Here is a 22,482-nt window from a genome sequence, read left to right on the forward strand (position 1 = left end):
TATAAAAAGAACGAAACGGCAAAAAGTGACAACACCTACGAATTATGTGTTTTCAATGTTTTTTTTTTTTTTTCATTCGTTTTTAAATAGCCAAAAAAAAAAAACGAAACAAAACAAAAAATGAAAAAATCAAAAACTAGAAATAGAAAAATATAAAAAGTAAAAGGAAACTTTTGTGTATATACAAATGTACAATTGTACATACATCATAGTATATTGCTAACATAATAAATATGTAGTATCTACATGTACATATTAATAGAATAAGTATGTATATGACATATATAAAATATATTTGTGTTGTTATATACAACAACAGTAAAAAGCCGCTAAAAATATTAACACATTGGTGAAAAAAAAAATAAGATTTAATTAAATATTATCTAAATTAAAAATCAAATTTTTAGTGGCAATTATAAAATTTTCTAAAATTATAATAATGTATATGAGTTCCATTTAAGAGAATATGAAAATATTATTGTATAACACTCCAAGACTTCAATATAACTCAGTCATATGATGCGGTAATTATACAGACGAGTTATATAATTAAAACCTACTCCTTAACTTCTCTATTCAATATAGAGAATTCTAATAATAGAAAGCGATTATTTTATAGTAATTGTTATTTTATAAGATGAACATCTAAATTACCCTCTAATATCAATTTTATTTATAAAATTCTATTGTACTGAATAGGCTGTAGAAACAAATTAATATTTCAGTAGAAATATTAATTTGTACAGTTTGACAATTACAGTTACAATATTGTTTTTATGAAAGAATTTGAAAATACAAAATTATGATATTAAACTGCATGTATCCGTCATTGAAATTATTAATACAATAGGAATTTTTTTTATTTATAATTATATTTATATAAATTTCCACTATTCAGAAAAAAAAGCTTATAGAACAGTATTGCATATTGTAATATGAATTTTATGAATATCGTAAATTGTCAAATATAGTGTTTGTAATATTTATAACTAAAAAAACGGGGAATATTTTAAAATGCCTTAAAATATTAATAAGATTTTTGACACTCGAATCATCTAAGGAAATTCATAATAAAGAATTTCTACTTTCAACTGATTTGAAAATTTATTAATATAATATAACATACATAATGTTTTAATAAGACATAATATCGACACTTATCCCGGAAAATACGGTAAGCGTAAATTATAGAAATTTTGAACAAAAATTAAAAAAATCTGTTGGCATTTAAATATTGTTGTTTTCTTGTACAATATAAAATTTATTTTATCAATTTTTAAAAAAATTTTAGAACAGCGAAATTTTGCTAAAATAATTTGTCGTTTAGGACATTCTGTTAGACAAGTATCGAAATTATTACATAATATTACTCAGGTATGTATGTATGGTATGTACGAGAAGCTATACATATGCAATTATGTCGTTAATTCTAGTATATAAAATTTAATTAATTTTGTTTTTTTGTCTTATTCTTCATCATGATTTATCGAAAAATTAAATATATTTTATTATTATGCTATTTTTAGCACAAAACATTCTTTTGACATTAGTGTAGAATTTTGTTCTAAATTCAAGTAAATTTAAAATATTAAATAAAATAATAAACAGTATATTCGAATTATATTTATACTAGAGATTTATATTTATTACTAGACATACAAAGATTAAAAATAAATTCATATGTTCAGTGCAGCGTCTGGTAAAAAACAAAAAAAAATAATTAATATTGAATTATAATATACCGAAACAAAATGCTTCGTGTTTTTGAATTATGTGCCTATTATTTACGAAACGTATTGGTTTTATAATAGTTTTACGAGATTAGATTTAAGTTTACCTCATCATTTTACCATAATATATTAATTTACAATTTTTGCTATTCTAGGTCTAAAATATTTATTTATAAATACACAACCAATGCTCTATTTATTCGGAATAGGAAACGAACTTAGCCTAACCTCCTTTTTGACAGATACATGAAATAGTTTCTTACCTGGTATCTGAAATAATAAAGAAAACTTCACGGAAAGAAAATTAACATTGCTTTTTTGTGGCCTAAAATGGAAACCGGAACCACAAAATTAAAAAAAAACCATTTTAAATCGGATATTCAAGCCGTAAAATGAAACTTAAGCCTTTTCTCTAAAATCATACCATATATCGCATGAATCATAGTAAAATAACTTCTTCCATTAAAAGGCTCTGATTTCTCTATAAAATTTCGAAGTTTCAAGTTAAATATTTTTAAATGTTAAATAAAAATAGTAAAAACCCCCTGTTTTTATTTTCTAATCAATTGTAAATAGAACTGATCCCAAGAATTTTTAATGAAAAAAAAAATAGACGCACCACTGTACATATAGATACTATACAAAAATATACTTTTTATTTAATATATTTATAATAAAAATTTATAAATACCTTTCGTTTACGTGGTGTCTCTTCACCATAATCCATAACAATTCCTTCATCAGACGTTGATAATGATGTTGTACGATTACGATTATTATTATTTATAACACTGTTATTATTATTACTATTATTGTTAGTATTATTACTAATATTATTATTATTGGCACAATGCAACATTGGAAGAGTTGATCCGTCATCACTTAATGGCGGAGAAGACGATCCTGAACTCCATGATGCACTACTGCTACCTGGTGATGAACCGAATGTATTCCATTGACCTAAATATAAAAAAAGCATATATGTATGTATATGTATATTAATATTTTAATTCCAAAATATAAAATGAAAAATAAATTTAATCAAATTGCATGATAAAAAAGAAAAAATTTTTTTTTTTGCTTTGAAAATAATTTAAAGTCAAAAGAGAGGAAAAATTTATTTATTTAATTTACAAAAAAAAAAATTAATTTCCAGTTAAAATTTAATTATTTATTTATAATTAATTATAATATATGAAAATAATATATAAAATTGATTTTTTTTTTACCTTTATTTATACTTGGAGATCGGGGTGAACATGATAGACTCATAAGTACAAGAGCTGCGTTACATGCTTCCATTTCACTTTCATCACGAAATTGTAAGAAATTTTCTCGTTCATCTTGTGAATATGATGGACGACGTTTGCGTGAGCTATTAAATTGAAAAAAGGTAATAAAAACAAGATGAAAATTTAATTTAAAGTTTCAATTTCCAAAAAAAAAAACAATAATAATAAATTCAATTTTCTTTGTAATTTTGAATGTATGGCTACTGTATATTTTCTTTTAATCATGGTAATTAATTTTAATTTTTTCTTTATAATTTCATATTTAACCTATTTCAAAAAAAAAAAATCATTTTTAAAATGAAAGTTATTTAATATTTTGAATTACTCATTTTTATAGGTTTAAAAATTTATTAATCACACGATATTTTTTAATTTTATATTTTGCTATGAAAAGGAGGCTTTTTATTAATAATGAAAATAAGAATACAAAATAATAATTAGTGGAATTTGTGGTACAAAAAACAGTCGCAACAATCAATTTCGAAAAAAAATTATAAATATTTTGAAACTGAATAATATGAAAGTGATTCTTTAGAATTCATTAAACTTGAAATTGAACTTTCTTGCTGAAATTGTGAAAGTATTTTTATTTCATTGTTCCGGAACTTAAATTTCAATTGTCTGAAATTGCAAAATATCTAATTAATGAAACTGCTTATTATAGGAGTTATTGATCTTTATATGGAACCTAGTTTCTTACTCAAAATTTAAAAATCATATTTAAAATTATTGCATTTTTATTGTTAAGAAAATGTTTTTTTTTTCTTTAAACGTAATTTAATTTTTTATATAAAGTGCCGGCATTTTATTAAAATGAAGGTTCAAAGTGTAAAAAAAACAAAACCAACAAATTCAGGTAATAAATTTTTATTTAAAATTTTAAAATGCATAATATTTTCTGATGTTTCATTTCACTTTTATTATACATAAATAAATAAATTCATTTAAAAACTATAAATTTTTTTATTTACGATTAACGTTTGAATTAATTTATTTTTTTTTAAAAGATTTTTATTTTTGTCACGCATTGAAAATTTTTATAAAATTGTTGCACATACCATATTATATCTATACACAAAAATATATAGCTCTAGAGCTCTTATCCATAACATGTTTATTTGTAGATATATGTAGGTATATAATGAGTGTTTATTAAATGACTATATACAAATTAATAATATAATTACGCAGATTATACAATATGAGAAAATAAAAATGAAAAGTAAGAAGAAAAGAGAAGAAAACAAAATTCAGCAAGGTCAGTAAGTCAGTTAAACCAACAAGCATAAAATAAGTAAAAATAGTAATTGCTATTTTGTAAGATGCTTTTTTTTTTTGTCAAAATGAAATATTTTTTTATAATGTAATTTTGCCATTACTGTCTGACCTATGGGTGACAGTAATGGCAAAAAATGACAACTTCACATGCATGTATTTCAACAAAGTTAAAAAAAAAACTTGGTAAAAATATTTTTATTTTTATTTTATAATTATTGTGAATGAACTAGTAAATGCACAATTTACGTAACACGTATACATACAGTGTTACGTAAATTGTGCAATATTACATATTTGTATAAAACATTAAACTAAGCTCCATTCTGATTGATGCCGTATTGTTATGTTGTTAATTATATGAATTTACAAGAAAGTGAAAAGAGAGATATTAGAGATAATATAAGTTCGACTGTGCTCTTTAATATGTCCAACTTTCGAACGGTTCCTACGATTTCTGAAAAAATTTACCATATATTTTTAAGGAAAATAAAAAAAATATAGGCCAAATATAGCATTTCGGAGTTAAACGTGGTATCATCATACTATAAACAGAAATTGGAATATCAACAAATTATTTAGTCTTCTTTAGTTTCCCAGAATGAGGTCTTTAACCAATGCATATGAAGTATAGTTAATGTTTAATGCCCTATTTGTAAATTCCATTAATTTGAGTGTAGTAAATTTGAGATAGTTATAATACAATTTTGTATAAATTGGTACGAGTACAAAATATATATAATTGACATTAATGAACTTCAAATTAAAGTTCCGTGAAGGATACTTAACATTTACTACAAAAACAATATATGAAATTTAGAATTATAAAAATATTCAAAAAAATTCTGAATTATTCATTTTGGTTTTTTTTTTTTTCATTTTAGGTCGGAACGAACTACAAGAACTAAAATTTCTCATTAGTTTCATTTAAAAAAAAAAAATTAATAGAAATGTTTTCCAATGCTTATTTTTGAATTGATGCAATATGACATGTCAACAAAACAGAATGTTTTTGCAAAATTCAGATTTCTGTTTATATGTAAAAATTTTATTAAAAAAAAAACCAAGGAATATAATAATTGTAAATATCTTCAAATATTCAAAAATAAGCAACCGACCCACAATATCATATTAATTTTTTGGTTTTTTTCATAAAAGAGCTTTAAAAAATTACCGTTAATGAATACGTGTATGTATGTATGTAAGTATGCACGAATTTTGTGAATAAATTTCAAAAATATATTTTATATTACTTAATTTTTATTTTCTTTTATAAACATAGGCATAGTACCCATATACTCGTACAGATATTTGTAAGTACATACATACATATGTATATACTATTGATAATTTTTGTTTTAAAAAAAATTGGAAAACTGGCACAAAAATTTTATTTTTTTTTTTGTTTGTTACCTTGAGAATTGCTATATTTTACAAGTTGGGAACGTTTCAAATATAAATTTTTTTTAATAAATACATATATTATTTCTACAGGTATACAATATGTAGGTATATGTATAAATTAATGAAGAGGTTATACGCGTTATTAACTATACGCACTCATTTAAGAAAATGAGGTGTTGGTTTAAGCAAATTATATATAATTTTTGTATGCAGAAATAGTTTCGAAAAATCATATTAAAAATTCATTCGTGTTTTATACATGATTGTATGAATATGTTCTTTAAATATAATTAAATTTGTAACATTTAAAACAAAAGTTAGAATGGGTTACAAAATTTTTTTGTTATAATTTTATCAAAGTGCATTAGATACCAACAAAAATTATCACTTTATTTTTTTTTTTAGATAAATTAATTTTTCCGAAATTCTACTATAACATTTTATGTACGAGTAAAATATATAATTTTGATTAAATTCACACAAATATATATATAAATATATGCTATTATTTTTGGTTTATAATTACATAAGGTCAAAATACATATGTGCAAATTATTATTACATGTTTATTTTTATCAAAACTATTCATATGTATTATGCAATAAAAAAATATTGCATACTTTTCGGAGTAAGAACGAAAATTAAAAAATAAGTTAACATACTGGTCAAATTCGATTTTCTTTCTAGCTTTCTGCTCTTACAGAAACTTAGAAAAGTTTACAATTTTGAAAATATGAAGTGCCAAAATTTAAATTTTACTAATTCAGAGGCCACTTTTCTTCAACATGGGTTGCGGAAAAAAAAATTTCTTTAAGCGTAATAAATCATTTGCTAATGTCTAGACACTATTAATAGAAAAAGGATACCAAAAAATTTTATTCAAATAAGTACACTCAAATTATTTATTTAAAGTATAGGTAAATATGTATGCGTATAAGCATGTAAGAAATTTGAAACAATATATAAGTGAAGTGTAATAAATGTATTGGTCCGTTTTAAAAATAAATGATAGGATTATGAAAAAATTTATTTGAATTCAATTGAAAGCAAAATTTCTTTATGGACCATTTTAAATAAAAAAAACTATTGAGCTCAAAACAATTTTTTAAGGTGTGGAGTCTTAGAAATAAAATGTAAAAGGTAAATTATAATTACATTTATGTATACCTATATACATACGCATAGTAAAAATTTTAAATTAACAATTATTAGAGAAAGAAATGAATGAAAATAATTTTTAATAGATAATTTAATTAAATATGTAAATTAAATATTGAAAAATTCAAAAAACAAAGAGGATATTCCATCATAATAATATTATAAAAAAGCTGTTCATTCTCTCTTAATTCTTATCAGAAAATCTTATAATAGCAACAAAAAAAAATCTTGAACAAATATGAGTTACAAAACAGAAATCATATGGCAAACAAACACATCCGTATTTATACATATACACTCATCTATAAATATATATACATTTCATATATGCATATTTGTGTATATTATTATTGTTATTATTACTGCTGGTGTCATGAAAGCTATTATTGTGTACATTCATCTCAACATAACAATTTTGTTTTTTTTAAATGTGTTGATTTAAATTTTTTATTTATATTTTTTTTTCTTTTACAAAAAAAAAATACCCACTTAGCAAACTTAACATTATATTTTACGTCATCTTTTCTAATAAAGTACACCGAGAAAAATAAAAGTAGAAATAAAAATGAAAAAAAAAAAAAAATATTTTCATGCAACACGATCATTGATCGTTTGCTATAAAAATAAATTTGGAACGAAATTGGCACGGCACACTACATAACCATACATGTTATACTGCTGGTGCTGACATTCTTGCTGATATTACATAAACAAATTGTACAAAATATAAATATATAAATACACTATGTATGTACTTATATTAACATGTATGTATGTAATTATGTACATATGAATTAAAAACGTTCATCTTAAAAAATAATAATGAGAAGCAGAAAAAGGGAAAAAAAAATGTGTTCAATTCGTGTAGCAGCAAAACAACTATAGGAACAAACCCCTTAAGAATTACGATATCAAATAGGAGAAGAAATTTACGAATATACGTATAGGGTAAATTATGTTATGTAAGTATACTGAATATGCAAATACATAATACGTACTTATTCTATTTATTACAAGTTTTATAAATTTACCAAAGTGGGAACTTGACTTTTCATCTTTGAAAAAAATTAATAAGACATTAAGTCAAGAAAAAAAGTATATATAATGTACGTATGTATATATAACAATTTAATATTTAATTACATTGTACATATGTATATACATATATAAAATTTATAATTAACTAAAGTAAATATTATTTGTATATTGTTATTTGTACATATGTATAACACACAATCTGTAATATGAGTATGGCACTTATATGTACATACATAATATGTATGTATATGTAATCAACATCTCAAATTATAAGTATTTTTTACCGGAAAAATAATTTACGTTTCCAACTTTGTATACAAAGTTTCTGTTTTTTAAATTTGCGATTCAGGAGGGGAAAACATTGATTTTAATTATAAAAAAAAAAACTAAATTGTATAAATTAAAATAAAAATTAAAAAAAAACAAAAAAAAATTTCAATGAAATTTACGATATGAATTTACACCGGTTTTTACGTTCACATTTTGCGACGTATTTATAGCTGTTTATGCTTGTATGTATGAATTTTAAAAATAATATTTTATATGTATGAACATATGCTTTTTGAGCTTTTTCAAAGAAAATAAAAAAATTTTTTAATGATTTGTTATGATTAACTTTGAATTTTTTTTTTCTTAACACACATATACATACATGCATATTTAAATACACATATAAATTCATTTCATCGCGATATTTATTACTCATAACAACTAAATTATAACGTTAATTATATTGCTCTTAATTTAAATGTTAAATGTTGTGTTTCATAAGTTTTATAAAAAAAAAATTGGCATACTAAATTCATTTAGAATTATTTTTTTTTCTGTTACATACCATATGTAAAACGTATATCTACAAATGTACGTGCACAGATTCAAGCAATATGAAGAAAGGAGTTCGAAAAATTAAAAATATACAAATATAACATAATCAGATAAAATTGAATTCTAAAAATTCAAAATCTAATATTTTTTTGTATTTTAAATTAAGGAAAAAAAAAATAACCCATGACTTCCTTTTCAAATCTTTGTCACCTAAAAGTTAATAGTTTGCAAGTGCATTTAAGTAGATAATGTCAAATGCGTTTTAAAGCTCTAAGCCATATACATAATATAGTATGTATAGGTATGTACTATAAAAATGAACTTTTGATTTATTTATATCCCGAATTTATTTTAAAAATTCAATAAATTTAGATAAAATAAAAAATTTTTCTAAGCCGAAAATGTATAACGTACGTTTATACATTGTACACAGTTTAGTATAATTATTATACTAGCACTGTCATTACTAGTATTACCACCATATCATTGGGTCGGAAAATTTTTAAATTATTTTTAGCAATTTAATTAATTTTTTTCTAAATTGCAATATTCGCAACTAATTTTTAATAATAAATTGAAATAGTTAGAGTAGAATTGCCGCGTATTGTTACTAAGTTTAAACCGCAAAATTTAATAAAAAAGAAAAATTATTATTTACAGTGAAAAATTCATTATTCGAATTTGGTAAAATTAACCGGACTATAGTAGACACGAAAAATTTAATTATGTATGTACAAATGTACATAAATATGTATTTTTCTTTTAAAATGAAAAAGTATTTAAAGGTTATATCTATAAAATTTTTAAGGTAAAGTTTAAAGCCCTCATTTTTTTTTAATTTTAATTTTGGAATTTACATGCATACTAATATAAATACATACTAGTACATTATATAGGTTTTTAATATTAATAAAAAAATTAAAAACTTTTAAGCAAAATTATAAATTAAAATTACATGATATGCACGTTTATATACATGTGTACACAAATATATATTTGTACATACATTTTATAAGTATTAAGGTAATAATATGAAAAGTTCAAATTGTAATTATTTTGTGTTCAATGTTTATACAAGTGATATATAATGTCAATGACATGGTGCTTTTAATTTACGTATACCACACTTTTAAATATCAAAGGCAAGAAAAAAAAAATTAATTTCGAAAAATAAAAAAAAAAAAACTAAATAAAAGTATTCTAAATAAAGACTTGAATAAAAATATTTTAATTTGTTTTATATACAAATATATAAATCTATGTATATATAAATATATTATATATTTTAAAATGTAAATAGAAATAGCTATGTAAAATGTAAAATTTTTATTTAATTTTTTATTTTTCTATTAGTTTTTTCTTTTTCTTTATTAGATAACAGAAATTCTCTTGAGCTTAAATTAATTTGAGGTCATTTAAATAAATCAATGTATGAGAATTAATATACTTATCTAATTTTGTATAACAAATATAAATTAAAAAAAAATTAATATTTACATGTGCGTATGTAAATGTTTATAATATTTAATATTTTATAAAATAAAATAAAATATAATAAAACATACTTTTGTTGTTGTGTAAAAACTATTGGCACATCAATATTATGTGATGTTCGACGACGATCTCCAGCCATATCAGCTAAACGTGCAAAATCTGTATCTCGATCTTGATCAGCTAAACGTGCCGAACGGCGTGATTCTAATAGACGTACTTCTTCAAGACGTTTACGTAATTCCAATGGTTCCTGTAAAATAATAAAGGAAAGAAAAAATATTTAATTTTAATTTGAATTTCTTATGTTAATACAATTAAATTATATTAAATAAAAATATAATATTATATAATATTACTCGTATATTTAAATATAGATATACATATATAATTTTATTTCAATACTTTTATTTTTATTTTTTAATAAATAAATTTTCAGCAATAAATTTAGTTGATGTTAAAAATTAAGAAAGGCTATAGTTAAATTTAATTATTGAAGTTGTTCGATAATATTGTTCGTAATTTGACCGGAGGAGGGTGGAACATTTCAATGGGGGAGAGATCAAAAAACATCAGAAAATGTGTTAACCACAGTATGCAAACTATACAATTTGTCATACAATTTTGAAGTAAAACCAAAAATAAATTCTTCTTTTCAAAATAATTGCAATTTCTTAAATAATATTGCAATATTTTTATGACTTACTTGCAATAATTGGGTATTCATAAAGTAGTTTCAACTTGAAAAATTAAAAAAAAAAATCTTTTAAGTATATTGAAATAGATTTTGAGAGCCATCTTAACAATTTTGAAGTACTTCTTAAACTAGAATGTTTGTAAACGTGAACTACTTTTGAAATTTTTACCATAATATTTGCGTAAAGCAACTTAAGTATAACAGCAATGAATAAAATTTTAATATATGTTCAAGTATATGTAAATGTACGAGTATATAATTGATTATTAACGATCATTGATCAAAATATTTCAGAAATAATTTAAATGCTAATTTCAAAACGATTATTTTCCATATTAATTATAAAATATTATTGTAAATAATTTTTCTATTAGATTTTTAATTATTATATACACGTGCAAGTAAAATAATGTTAAATATTTATTATATTGTTTATTATTAAGTAGATCTTATTATTATTCTCAGGATATAGATAGTCTTACATTAAGTAAAAATTTTAATATAATTTCACGTTTTAAAAACATGTTTTCTAAATGAAATTTAAGAATTTAGTTTTTTTTTTATATGAAAAAAAAACTATATGTATCCTTCTATTAGTAAAATAATTTCATTACTAAATTTAAAAATGCAATATATTGGTAAAAAATAAATAAATTATTAAATATTGCATTCATTAACATTAGATGATCATTCACCTACATAGCTATATGTATGTATACATAAAATTGTAAAAATAAAAAAAATCCTTATCATAATATGTGCATATTATATACGTTATTATAGGGTTTGTTCACCCAAAAATCTGAGTTAGTGATAGTTTTAAAACCTACACTCTTGTGTATTAATTGAACATTATTGTTTTATAATGAGAAGCAATAGAAGCGGTGAACGTTCTAAGAGTGATTTGTGTTTGTAATAATACTAATAATATTATCAATTAATAACAATAAAATAAGAACTTGAATGAAATGTCAAAGAACTTTAAATGACATTTTAAAATAATAATATTAATAAATATATTATATTATAAAGTCAAGAGGAAATTATAACAATAAACTAAAGTCAAGTACACAAGCACATACTTATTAATATAAGAATCTTTTAGTAGAAGTGTGTGTATTTATATAATAAAAATTACGTCAAAAGCTACGACTAGCAACTAAATTATCTCATAGGTGCATTAACAAATTCATAAGTCATAATTTCTTTATTACTTATTCAGAGCTATTAATAGCAGAGCTTTCTTTTAAAATTTCCCTACAAATCGAAAAGTATAATTTATTTCAAAAATTGTATTAGAATTTTTTTAATTTGAATAATTTTAAATTTAAGTTTCTATTCGATGTTTTTAAGTAATATTGGCTAATTATTTTATTCTTATATTTGTCCATGCTGACCAAAATTTATTCAAAAATTACAACATATACATTTATTATGCTTTAATTATTCAAGAAACCTCCAAAAATCAATAAAACAAAAATAATTTTTTTTTTGCATAAAATTTTGAATATTAATTTTTTTTTAAATTATGGTAAACATTTTATAAGCAATGTGTTTGACTTTATTTTAACACAAGTTTTACAGGTTTTCTTAAAATTTTACCGGTTCGAAAAAATTAATTAAACAAAGAGAGGAAGAAGAAAAACAGTTTCGTTGAAATGTTTTGGCATCATCTTATATTTATATAAGTATGTGCTTATGTACAGTTTATTATGTATTATGGGCGTGGAGCTAATGGGCTGGCGAAGAGTTGGTGAAGAAGACCGCAAGTATACTTCTTCTTGGACCGGATCGCTTCAGCTAAACCAGACCAAATACCGTTCGAGGAGAATTAAGAAAAGAAATGTAGAGGTGGCTTTGTGGGCACTAGAGAACCCTTCCGGGGCTTCAACGCGACAGAAAGCTTCTGGGAGATTACGACCAGGGGCGTTTTAGAAAAATTAAAGAGTTCGGAAAGAATCAGGTCAGAATGCTCACCGGTATTTTGAATGGGCATTGTAGGCTCAGGAGTCAACTAAGGAGTAAAAATATTTAAAAAGTAAAAATATTTTCGGATTTTACGGGTAAGTCGAAGAGACCACGGTAGCACCGCACGAGAAGGGAAGTACTGGGTATTTTACGAATATAAGAATTTTAAATTGACTATACTAATTCCGTTAACTATTATATAGTTATAATGAATATTAAATTATTTTCAATAAAAAATATGTTATATTAGAGGAATTAATTTTCTCAAAGAGCAATTAGATAAGCTATAACTCATATTTGTTTTGAAACCAACAAATGCACAATATAGAGTTATTCAAGTTTGTTTATATTTGCATATAGTTTCTCAAACGAGTCTTCTATATAAAAAACTAATTGTATTATACGAGTATATACGTGCTTAAATACATATATATTTATAAATATAACACATAACTACTACAACTTACTACTATCCAAGTTATATTAAACAAGTTTTTAACAAAGACAACTTATAAAATTTACGAAAATGGTAAATATTTGTTAAACTTAACATTCTCAGTTTAAGTTTGAAATAATATTGGTAAACGTTACTCATTATGACAAGTAAGAATAAACCTACATACAATATTTCAATTATTATATTTTCTTGGTAAGGGTATACAAAATTAAACATAAATCATGGTAATTGTTCGACTTAATTTTGAATTTGATGAAATAAAGTACATATAAAAATCAAAATTTCTGACAAAATATGAAAAATTTCATACCTAATTAAAAGTAAAATTACTAACAGTTAAAATTAACAGACTATTAGATATGTTTGTCATTAAAATTCGATCAGAACAGGTCATGAGGTTGTTGAGTGAAAGTAATAGCGTTTATATATGTAGTGTACCTATATAGGTACATACATATATGTATAACAGTTAACAATAATTTTGCTTTTTGTTTTACTAAAATTTAACAGGTTTATGATCAATCAATTGAAACAGGAAATACCAAAATTATTGGTTTTTTTTTTGTATATCAATATACATACTTGCATACTTCTTATTACATATAGATAATCCAGATATGTTCATGTATGTGTATGTATGTAATCTTAATTACAAATGAATCATTATCAAAGAAGACACTAATATTTTTCATAAGCATAGTATTGTTAAGTATTTTTTTTAATCTTATAAATATTATAAGATTCATGCATACGTATACTGGGCGCTTTGTGTAATGTATTACAAATATTGCGTCTTGCTATGAATTTTTTTTTTATGAAAATCATTGGAAAATTTTCTTTATTTCATTCATTTTAATGGGAGATGAAACATATTACGGTAAGTGAACAAATGGTACGATTAGAATTTAAATTGTAAACTTTTCGAATTATATAAGTATATAATTATGTGTGGATTCGTAAGTAAACATTTTATAACATGACTATGAATGGTATTCATATAAAAATAATAATTTTTATTTCTTTCTTTGCAATCCATTGGTCGGCTGAATTATCAAATGGAGCGTTTTTTTCTCTCTTAATAACAGCCCCTTAATTTTTAAATTGAATTAATATAATACACGATTTTTAATCAATTCTCTCTCAATTTATTGACATTATAGAATATTACCATAATGGCATGATTCATGTATAATGATGACCTGACATATGTCCAGTTCTCTCTCGATTTACTGATATCGTGATCATTAACGTAATTTCATGACATAAGCTTATTTACATCTTTTATAATATTACATTTCATTTCAACATATTTATTATGTACCTTTGTATGTACATACGTGACCATATAAGAAAATCTGAACGGAAAATAGTACATTTCGAGAAAAGAAAAGTGTAAACACTGCATACAAACATACTTACATTCATACACGCACACTATGAAAAAGAAAAAAGAAATGTTTTCCTCGAGAAATAACTAAAAAAATTTTTCTCTTATTTAACGGTATAATGATTTAAGTACAATTTTATTTACTTTGTGTCTTTTTATGCTACATCTTTCAAATTCAAATGTTTTAAAATATTCATGGTATATCAACATGTATTTCCACATATAACATATATATGTACATACATATGTACATACACACATATCTTACTTTTTTCGGTTTATTTTCCTGTTTAATAAAATAAAAAACAAAATTTTTTTTTATTTGTTTACTAAAATCTTTTGTGATAAAGTTTTCATAACAAAAATAAAAAGTTTGTATGTAGTTTCATACACACATGCATATATATATTAGGTATGTTTGTGAATGCGTAATAAACATATTTTGTATGAAAGTTGTTTTAGCACATAAAAAATTTACGTTTTAGTACACGAACATATGGGAAGCGTGTATGCAAATAAATCTTCTTCAATGCTAAAGAAAAAATACAAAAAAAAAAAGATTTTTTTTTCTTCAAATATTTATTTTTTATTTCGGCATAAATTTTTTTATGCCGCTTTTTTTTATTCTATTTTAATATTTTGTTTTTTTTTTCAGTTTTTAAATATACTACTATAGAAAATAGTGTCTAAATTACATTTACTTACAAATGTACAAGGCTTACCGTTTTTATTTTAGTACATGTAGCAGCTACTTACATATACTCTGATAATACAAAATATTTATAAATATTCTTTCAAAATTTTTAGTGTTGTCAGGTTGTACAAATTTGCAAGTATCACATTCTACTCTTATTTTGAAGAAATAGAAGCGTTTTTTAATTTTCGAAAAATTTATTTCTCACTTAATAATTGCATTTGTAGAAATATAGGAAAATCAGTAACTTTCTTCTCATTTGATGAGTGCAACTGAATTCAGAGATATAGTTAGAATGAAGCCCTTTAAAATTTTTGCAATAATATTTTTTTTTTTTTTTGTAAATTATGTATAAGGATGCATGTATGTTCGTATACTCGCTTTAGCCGATCAAAGTAACAAGTGTTTACTATGGCCATTAAAAATATTGGACAATTAGAACCTGTTATATGTATGAATGTATTTTAGTTTTAAATATTGCAAAAATTATGAACTATTATTAAAGATTTTTACTAACAAAGATTAAAAATACTTTCTTTTATCTCAAAAACTAAATATTTACTTAATTTGAAATATAAGAACTACATAAAATAAAATTGATGACAAATTTTCTTAAAAAATAAAAAACAAAATAGATTGATTAACAAATTTAGTTCGTGTGCCATTTAACTGTCATGATAGTAGTTTAAATTACGGAACTATATAAGCGAAAAAAAAATTATAATTAATTTTCTAATTAAAATTAGTACGAAATAAATTTTTGATAGTATTATTTGAATTATCTTCAATTTTTTTTTGTTTATCAAACGATAATATTGTATTTGAGTATGTACATACATATAGATTCAAAATGAGGAGAGACAAATGAAAATAATGAAATGATTACGTTTTGCGTTTTTAAATACGCAGTGATATCACTAATATTATTTAAATTATTATAAGTGTGTATGTATATGTAGGTTTATATACTATTTATTTAATATCTATAACGGAGACCTATTTTACGTATTTATATTTTTCATTTATGTCATCTACTTTTTGGATTATTCAAATTTTTTTTATGTGACTGGATATCATAGTGTTTATATGCGCGTAAATTTCATTCGACGACTTTTAACCTATTTATTATTGAAGAATCTTCGTTTGTTTGTCGTTGAATGTTCATCTGTAATAACTTATATACTTGGAAATTTATAAACAGAAAATAAAGCTTATGTAAATATCTTCCAAAATTTACTTTTCCAAATTATTAAAGGTAAAATGAGACACATTTTATTAAAGATTCATAAGCCGCACTTTATGTTTTAATGCGTAAAATTTAATGCATGTCTAGCAGGTAAAATAGTTATGAATATTATTGTTATAAAATTTCCGTTAAAATCTTTCATATAATTTAAGATTTTCTTTTTTAATTTTTAAAATAAGTACTTTATTTTTAAATGTTTTAATCAAAATATCTAAAATAACTTCATCATATTGACAGCAATTCAAATGACAACAACACAATTTTTATTGCTAAATACATATTGTAAATCAAATTGACATTAAATATGCATTTAGGCATTTGTCCTATTTTCATATTTTTTTTTTAACAACATTTTTGACAATATTCATCACAAGAAAATTGATTGAAGTGTAAACACGTATAAGCATGTATACATAATACATAATAAGTATGTCATTCATACGTACCCTGGAGTTTCTTGTAAATAAATACGCAATTAAGATGGACAAGTTAACTCATACCTATGCACACATTTGATAATAATAAAACCTATCACTAAAATAATAGTAGTAAATATAAACGTGTATAAAAGTATACGCGTTTATTTCACTTTTTCATACAAAACAAATATTATATAAAAATTATACATAGAATGAAAAAAAAAAATTAACTTTCTTATAATAATCCAACGATAATAATAATTTGTGACAACAGCAATAGGTAGGCATATACTTAAAATACTAGTAGTATATAACAATATAATTTCGAAAACAAAACAATACTAGGAAGAAAACTCACATACAATCACAATATTATTCTAATAACTAGTTTTCATATGATTATACAACGCATTTTATTTATTTATATTTTCTTATTTTTACATACATATATGTAAATATGTAGGTACGTACATATATGCTTATAATGTTTACTTACACTTTATTTAAATTCAATATGAAAAAGAAGACTTAAAACAACAAACAATATAACATCTGTAGTTAAGACGTAACGGTATGTTTTTTTTTTACTTATTGTTTTTGATACTGTCGTTTATTCAAAAAACAAAAAAAAATAAGGAAAAAAGTTTTTGTTTTAAACAATGGCACAACAAAATTTTATTTTTAAATTTAAAAATTCATTATAATTTAATTATAATTAGACATAAAATGTATAACACTTTTCTATTTTTAAATATATTATTATATATTTTGCACATAACAGTCAATAATATTAAAAATGTTCCCAAATATTTTGTAAAGTTTTTTTTTTTATTTTTTAAAAAAAAAAATAAATATTTTTTCTTCACTTATGTACTTCTTCTTAACGAAGTGTTCCGAATAATTCGCGCCCACTTTTAGAACTGATGAGTGATGACGAAAATCAAAATAATAATCAAAAAAAAAAAACTCATTCTATAAAAAAGAAAACATGAAATGAAAAAACAAGAAATCATATGAAAAATCGCGTCCGTCGTACTCCAAGGTGAATAAAAACAATAATAAAATGATAAGAACTCAATACATGTAAACAAGCAACAACACACGGATAGATTATTTTAATGACAAGGCAATAATTACGGTGTAGTTGAATTGTTTCATACATTTCATTATATACGTATATATTAAATATAATAAAAATGTGTGTATGTTTATGTACTGAATTGAGATATTTTGTGTTTGTATATGCGTGGTAAGAAATATTATTATTATTATGAATGTAAAACGCACACTTCAATATATTACCATGTATGTATGCATTTATTATTTTGTATTATTAATATAGGCAAATTCTCAAATTCTATACAAAACATTCATAAACATATAAGTATGAATATATCATATGTTTTCATATTATATCATTAAGCACAATTATTTTATACCATAAACTAACATAACTAACACATTCTTAAATTGTATTAATTAGATACTGGACATACCATGACATATCATTACTTATTATTTTCTTCGTTTAGATTGGAGAACAAAGAGAGAAATAATAATTTTAATCAAAATTTTTATTAAAACTTTTACCGGAAAACTGTTGTATTTTATGTAAGCAATATTGTTGAATTACATTCGATTATTAAATTTATTTTAAAGTATTTTTTTTTTTTTGGAGAGCTCTACATAGATGAAATAGAGGCTCTCTATACATGGATGTATGTATGTACCTAAAAGTTATATAAATACAAACATATATATACATATATACGTACATATTCGAAGTCGTATTTTGGTAACTTGCTACCGTAAAAATTAAAAACTGATTTTGAATGTTAAATATGCGCATACTTAAGTATAACAAAAAAATTTCCCTCTATGGTCACCTAAGTGAAAAATTGCAATAATATTGCAACACTAATTTAGCCTATTATTCACATGCATACATACATTTGTAAATGTGTTTGCATGAACATGTACATACATGTATACATATGCACTAAGTTTTAGTTCTTTTGTTGATGCAATTGTATATACATATGTAGGTACATATGTAAGTATTATATGTATAAGTTTGTAATTTCATTTGTTCCCATAAAACATATGTAGAGCGTATTTAACAGTTTTGAGGTAAAAATTAGACAAATTATTGTAAAAATAAAATTCAGACCAACGAACAAAGAGAACGGAAGGAATTTATTAAAAAGTTCTTTGTCTTAAACACGCATTGAATCTTGTAAAGACATAAAAATTATTATACGTTTAGTCCTATTAATATACTTGAATTAACCTGTAGCTAACGAAAAAAACCAATTTTTCCATTGGTCTGACCGACCCTGAATTACATATTTACATATGTACATATTTCAGAATTTTCTGTATCACACATAAAAAATGCCCTCTAATTATTTATGATAAAACTAAACCTTAAAAAATGTAAAAATATGAAAGTCCAAGCGTGTAAATGTTGTAATACCGATAAACTCAATTGAGAAAAATCATAAAATTGTTATTGCGTTTCAATTATTTTAAAATGTTGTATTCAAAAGCATAGAATACGTATAGAAATTAATGTGTACATACATTCATGTAAAATAATGTGTGTATATTAATACATATGTACATACATGTCGACATATTATGTGGATTCACGTTAGAAACAGTTAAATTATAAAACGTAACAAATATGATGCGCACTTACAGATGCTAAATTACATTAAAAGCATGACGAAGTGCTGGCTTAAATTTTATTTCTCTCATTTAATGGTACAATAGTAATGAATACCATTGGGTCTCATTAAATAAGAAATTTATAATATCGAAAATTAGATATACAAATTATAATAAATCTTATATTAGATTAAAATTTCAAAATGTAAGTATGTACAAAGCGTTCACATATACGTGTAATGCAGGTACATGTGTCACAGTAGAATACACTGCAGGGGCGTGTTTAAAAAAAATCTTTGGGATTTGGAAACCCTTATTTATAAATTTTATTTTCATTTGAATGAGTGCTTAAATGTGGTAAATGTTGTATTTACTTGTTACGACATCTACATCACTACTAATCATAGTGTAAACATCAAACGTAAATAAATTCGCAATATCTTTAAAATTAAAAGTACATCATTGCCATTGTAAACTAAAATTATAGTACCGCGTGATATTATATTATATTATTCCTATAAAACGTGATCGACCTTCGCATAAAACGTCAAAACCAATAAGAACAATTTTGAAAGTTTCAATAATGCATGCACAGAATTATAAATTGAAATCCGGTACATCTGCAGTGGCGACACTTAAATAAATAAGTATATGGATATAATTTTTATTTTTTGGCAAACGCTTACTACCGTTTATTGAAGTTGACCACTTAATTACTCAATGCGATTTCAAAATGGCATTCATATTTTACATTTTTCTTAATATTTTTTAAAGTATTTCAAATGCATAAATATCATAATGAAATTTTTTGTTTTGATTTCTTCATTTTAACTGATTCATGCATATTATGTATATACTTCTAACATAATGTAGGTATATGAACTGTGATCATCTGTGTTTCGCGTAAAATATGAAAAAAAAAATCGCAAATTCGAGTATTTCATTGTTGTCACTAGCTAGCTAGCTACCATTTTTTCGTTTTTGCTTTTATTTTGATTGTGTTATTTCGTTTGAAATTGTTCCTATTGCTGCTGTTATACATTGTTATACACTATTATATGATGGTGTTTTTACTGATGCAACTTGTTGAACAAGTTTTTTTATACATCATACATGTATATACATTTTATTGCATGTATACGCGCGGTATAAATATTAATTTTTTTTCATGTATTGTGTGATAATACTCGCATCACAGTATCTACGTCTTATCTAATTTTTTTTCTTTTTGTTATTTTTTATCCTGATTTTATTATTTTTGATACTATTATTGTATTGCTTCTTTGTTTTCGTTTTTACTTTTTGTTATTATTTTTATTATTTTGTGTATGCAACATAGTTGCTAAAATGTTGTTTTAAAATTTTTATTATTTTTGGGGTTTTCTTTTTTATTGTGGGACAAATTTTATTTTTCAAATTTTTTTTCCGTTTATTCTTTTTTCTTCTTGTTTTTTAGTGTTTTATTGCAAGGTTGTTTGTTTGTTACATTAAATGCAAAAAAAAATTATATGAGGAACATCGAGCAAAAAAAAAATGTCATTAAAATAAAAAATAAAAAAGCGGTCGCGTACATACTTTGTATTAATTTTTTCTTATTTCGTATGCCCATTTTATTTAGATTTTGTTTTATTTTAAATTCAAGGATTTCATTTCAATTTTACATTGTACGGGCATAATGTGTTCGTATGTATGCATGTACGTGAATTTTGGTTTGTATGAAAGTATTCAAAAATTATAAAATAAATTTTATTGAATATATTTTTCTCTTTTCTTTATTTTTTTAACATGAAGTTTTTATGTAAAAATAATATCGTAAAAAAAAATTGTAGTTTTTTCATTAGAATGACATCTATGATTTTGTTTTAAAAGTTGTGAAAAAAAAAATGATTTTGTTCTTGCAACCTGCAAGTTTGAAAACTTCCTTTATAAAGAAGCAAGCATTGTTTGTATAATATGTGAGTTTTAACACAATATAATACAGACTTACCTACATAAAGTGAATACGCAACAGAAATATACATACATGATTCTTCGTACAGGTACTATAGAGTGAGCAGATTTTAAATAACAAAAAAAATATTACTATTATACTTAAGATAGACAAGGAGAGCAGGAAAACAAATAGCAGGTTTCTTATGCTAGATAAATATTTTATTTAACACAGCTGATTTCAAAAATTCACTGAAATTGAATTTGAAAAACAAAAAATGTTTTTTCTTGTAAAATGTTAAAATTTGTTTGTTTTCAGTTTTTAATACCAAATCGTGAATAAAAAATAAAAAATACATACAAATTGATTAATCGGTAATTTTTTACCGGTAACGGATTGATTATTGCAGTAAAGGAAATAAAGCTAATCGACTTGCATATAATAAATTGTACAGGTTGCTTTATTGTGGCAAATTATTTCAGGGCTGATCCTTTTCCAACAAAATATTTTACGGGTGGGGGGATTCTGACTTTGACAAGCTTTATCTCGAATACTATGGCTCAGATCAAATTTATTGTAAGACTGAAAATAAAGGGCAATGACTAATCTGTAAAATAATACCGCGATGGCCACTCTATCCTGCATGGATACAAAGTTATAAGCATTTATTTATTTGCAACAAAAATGTGGTTCCTCTTTTTTTGCCCATACAACTTTTAATCTAATTTTTATCTAAAAAGTACGCTCTATGAATGAAAATATTGTTTATTTAATGATCACATATTGCATTAGATGAAAGAA

General features: G+C 23.1%; 1 protein-coding gene across 3 annotated transcripts in view; it reads right to left on the bottom strand.

Annotated features, from left to right (window-relative positions):
* LOC129609506 (zinc finger protein 395) overlaps positions 1–22,482 on the bottom strand; it is a 165,457-nt gene that overhangs the window by 71,447 nt on the left and 71,528 nt on the right. For all 3 annotated transcript variants that reach the window (XM_055521443.1, XM_055521445.1, XM_055521444.1), the window contains 3 exons: positions 10,288–10,466; positions 2,960–3,105; positions 2,422–2,690 (listed from right to left, as the gene is read on the bottom strand). In XM_055521443.1, the coding sequence (XP_055377418.1) occupies positions 2,422–2,690; positions 2,960–3,105; positions 10,288–10,466 (594 nt within the window). The remainder of the gene's footprint in view (positions 1–2,421; positions 2,691–2,959; positions 3,106–10,287; positions 10,467–22,482) is intronic.

The sequence above is a fragment of the Condylostylus longicornis genome, unplaced genomic scaffold (assembly GCF_029603195.1).
Source record: "Condylostylus longicornis isolate FDR11 unplaced genomic scaffold, ASM2960319v2 ptg000040l, whole genome shotgun sequence".
Taxonomy (NCBI): domain Eukaryota; kingdom Metazoa; phylum Arthropoda; class Insecta; order Diptera; family Dolichopodidae; genus Condylostylus; species Condylostylus longicornis.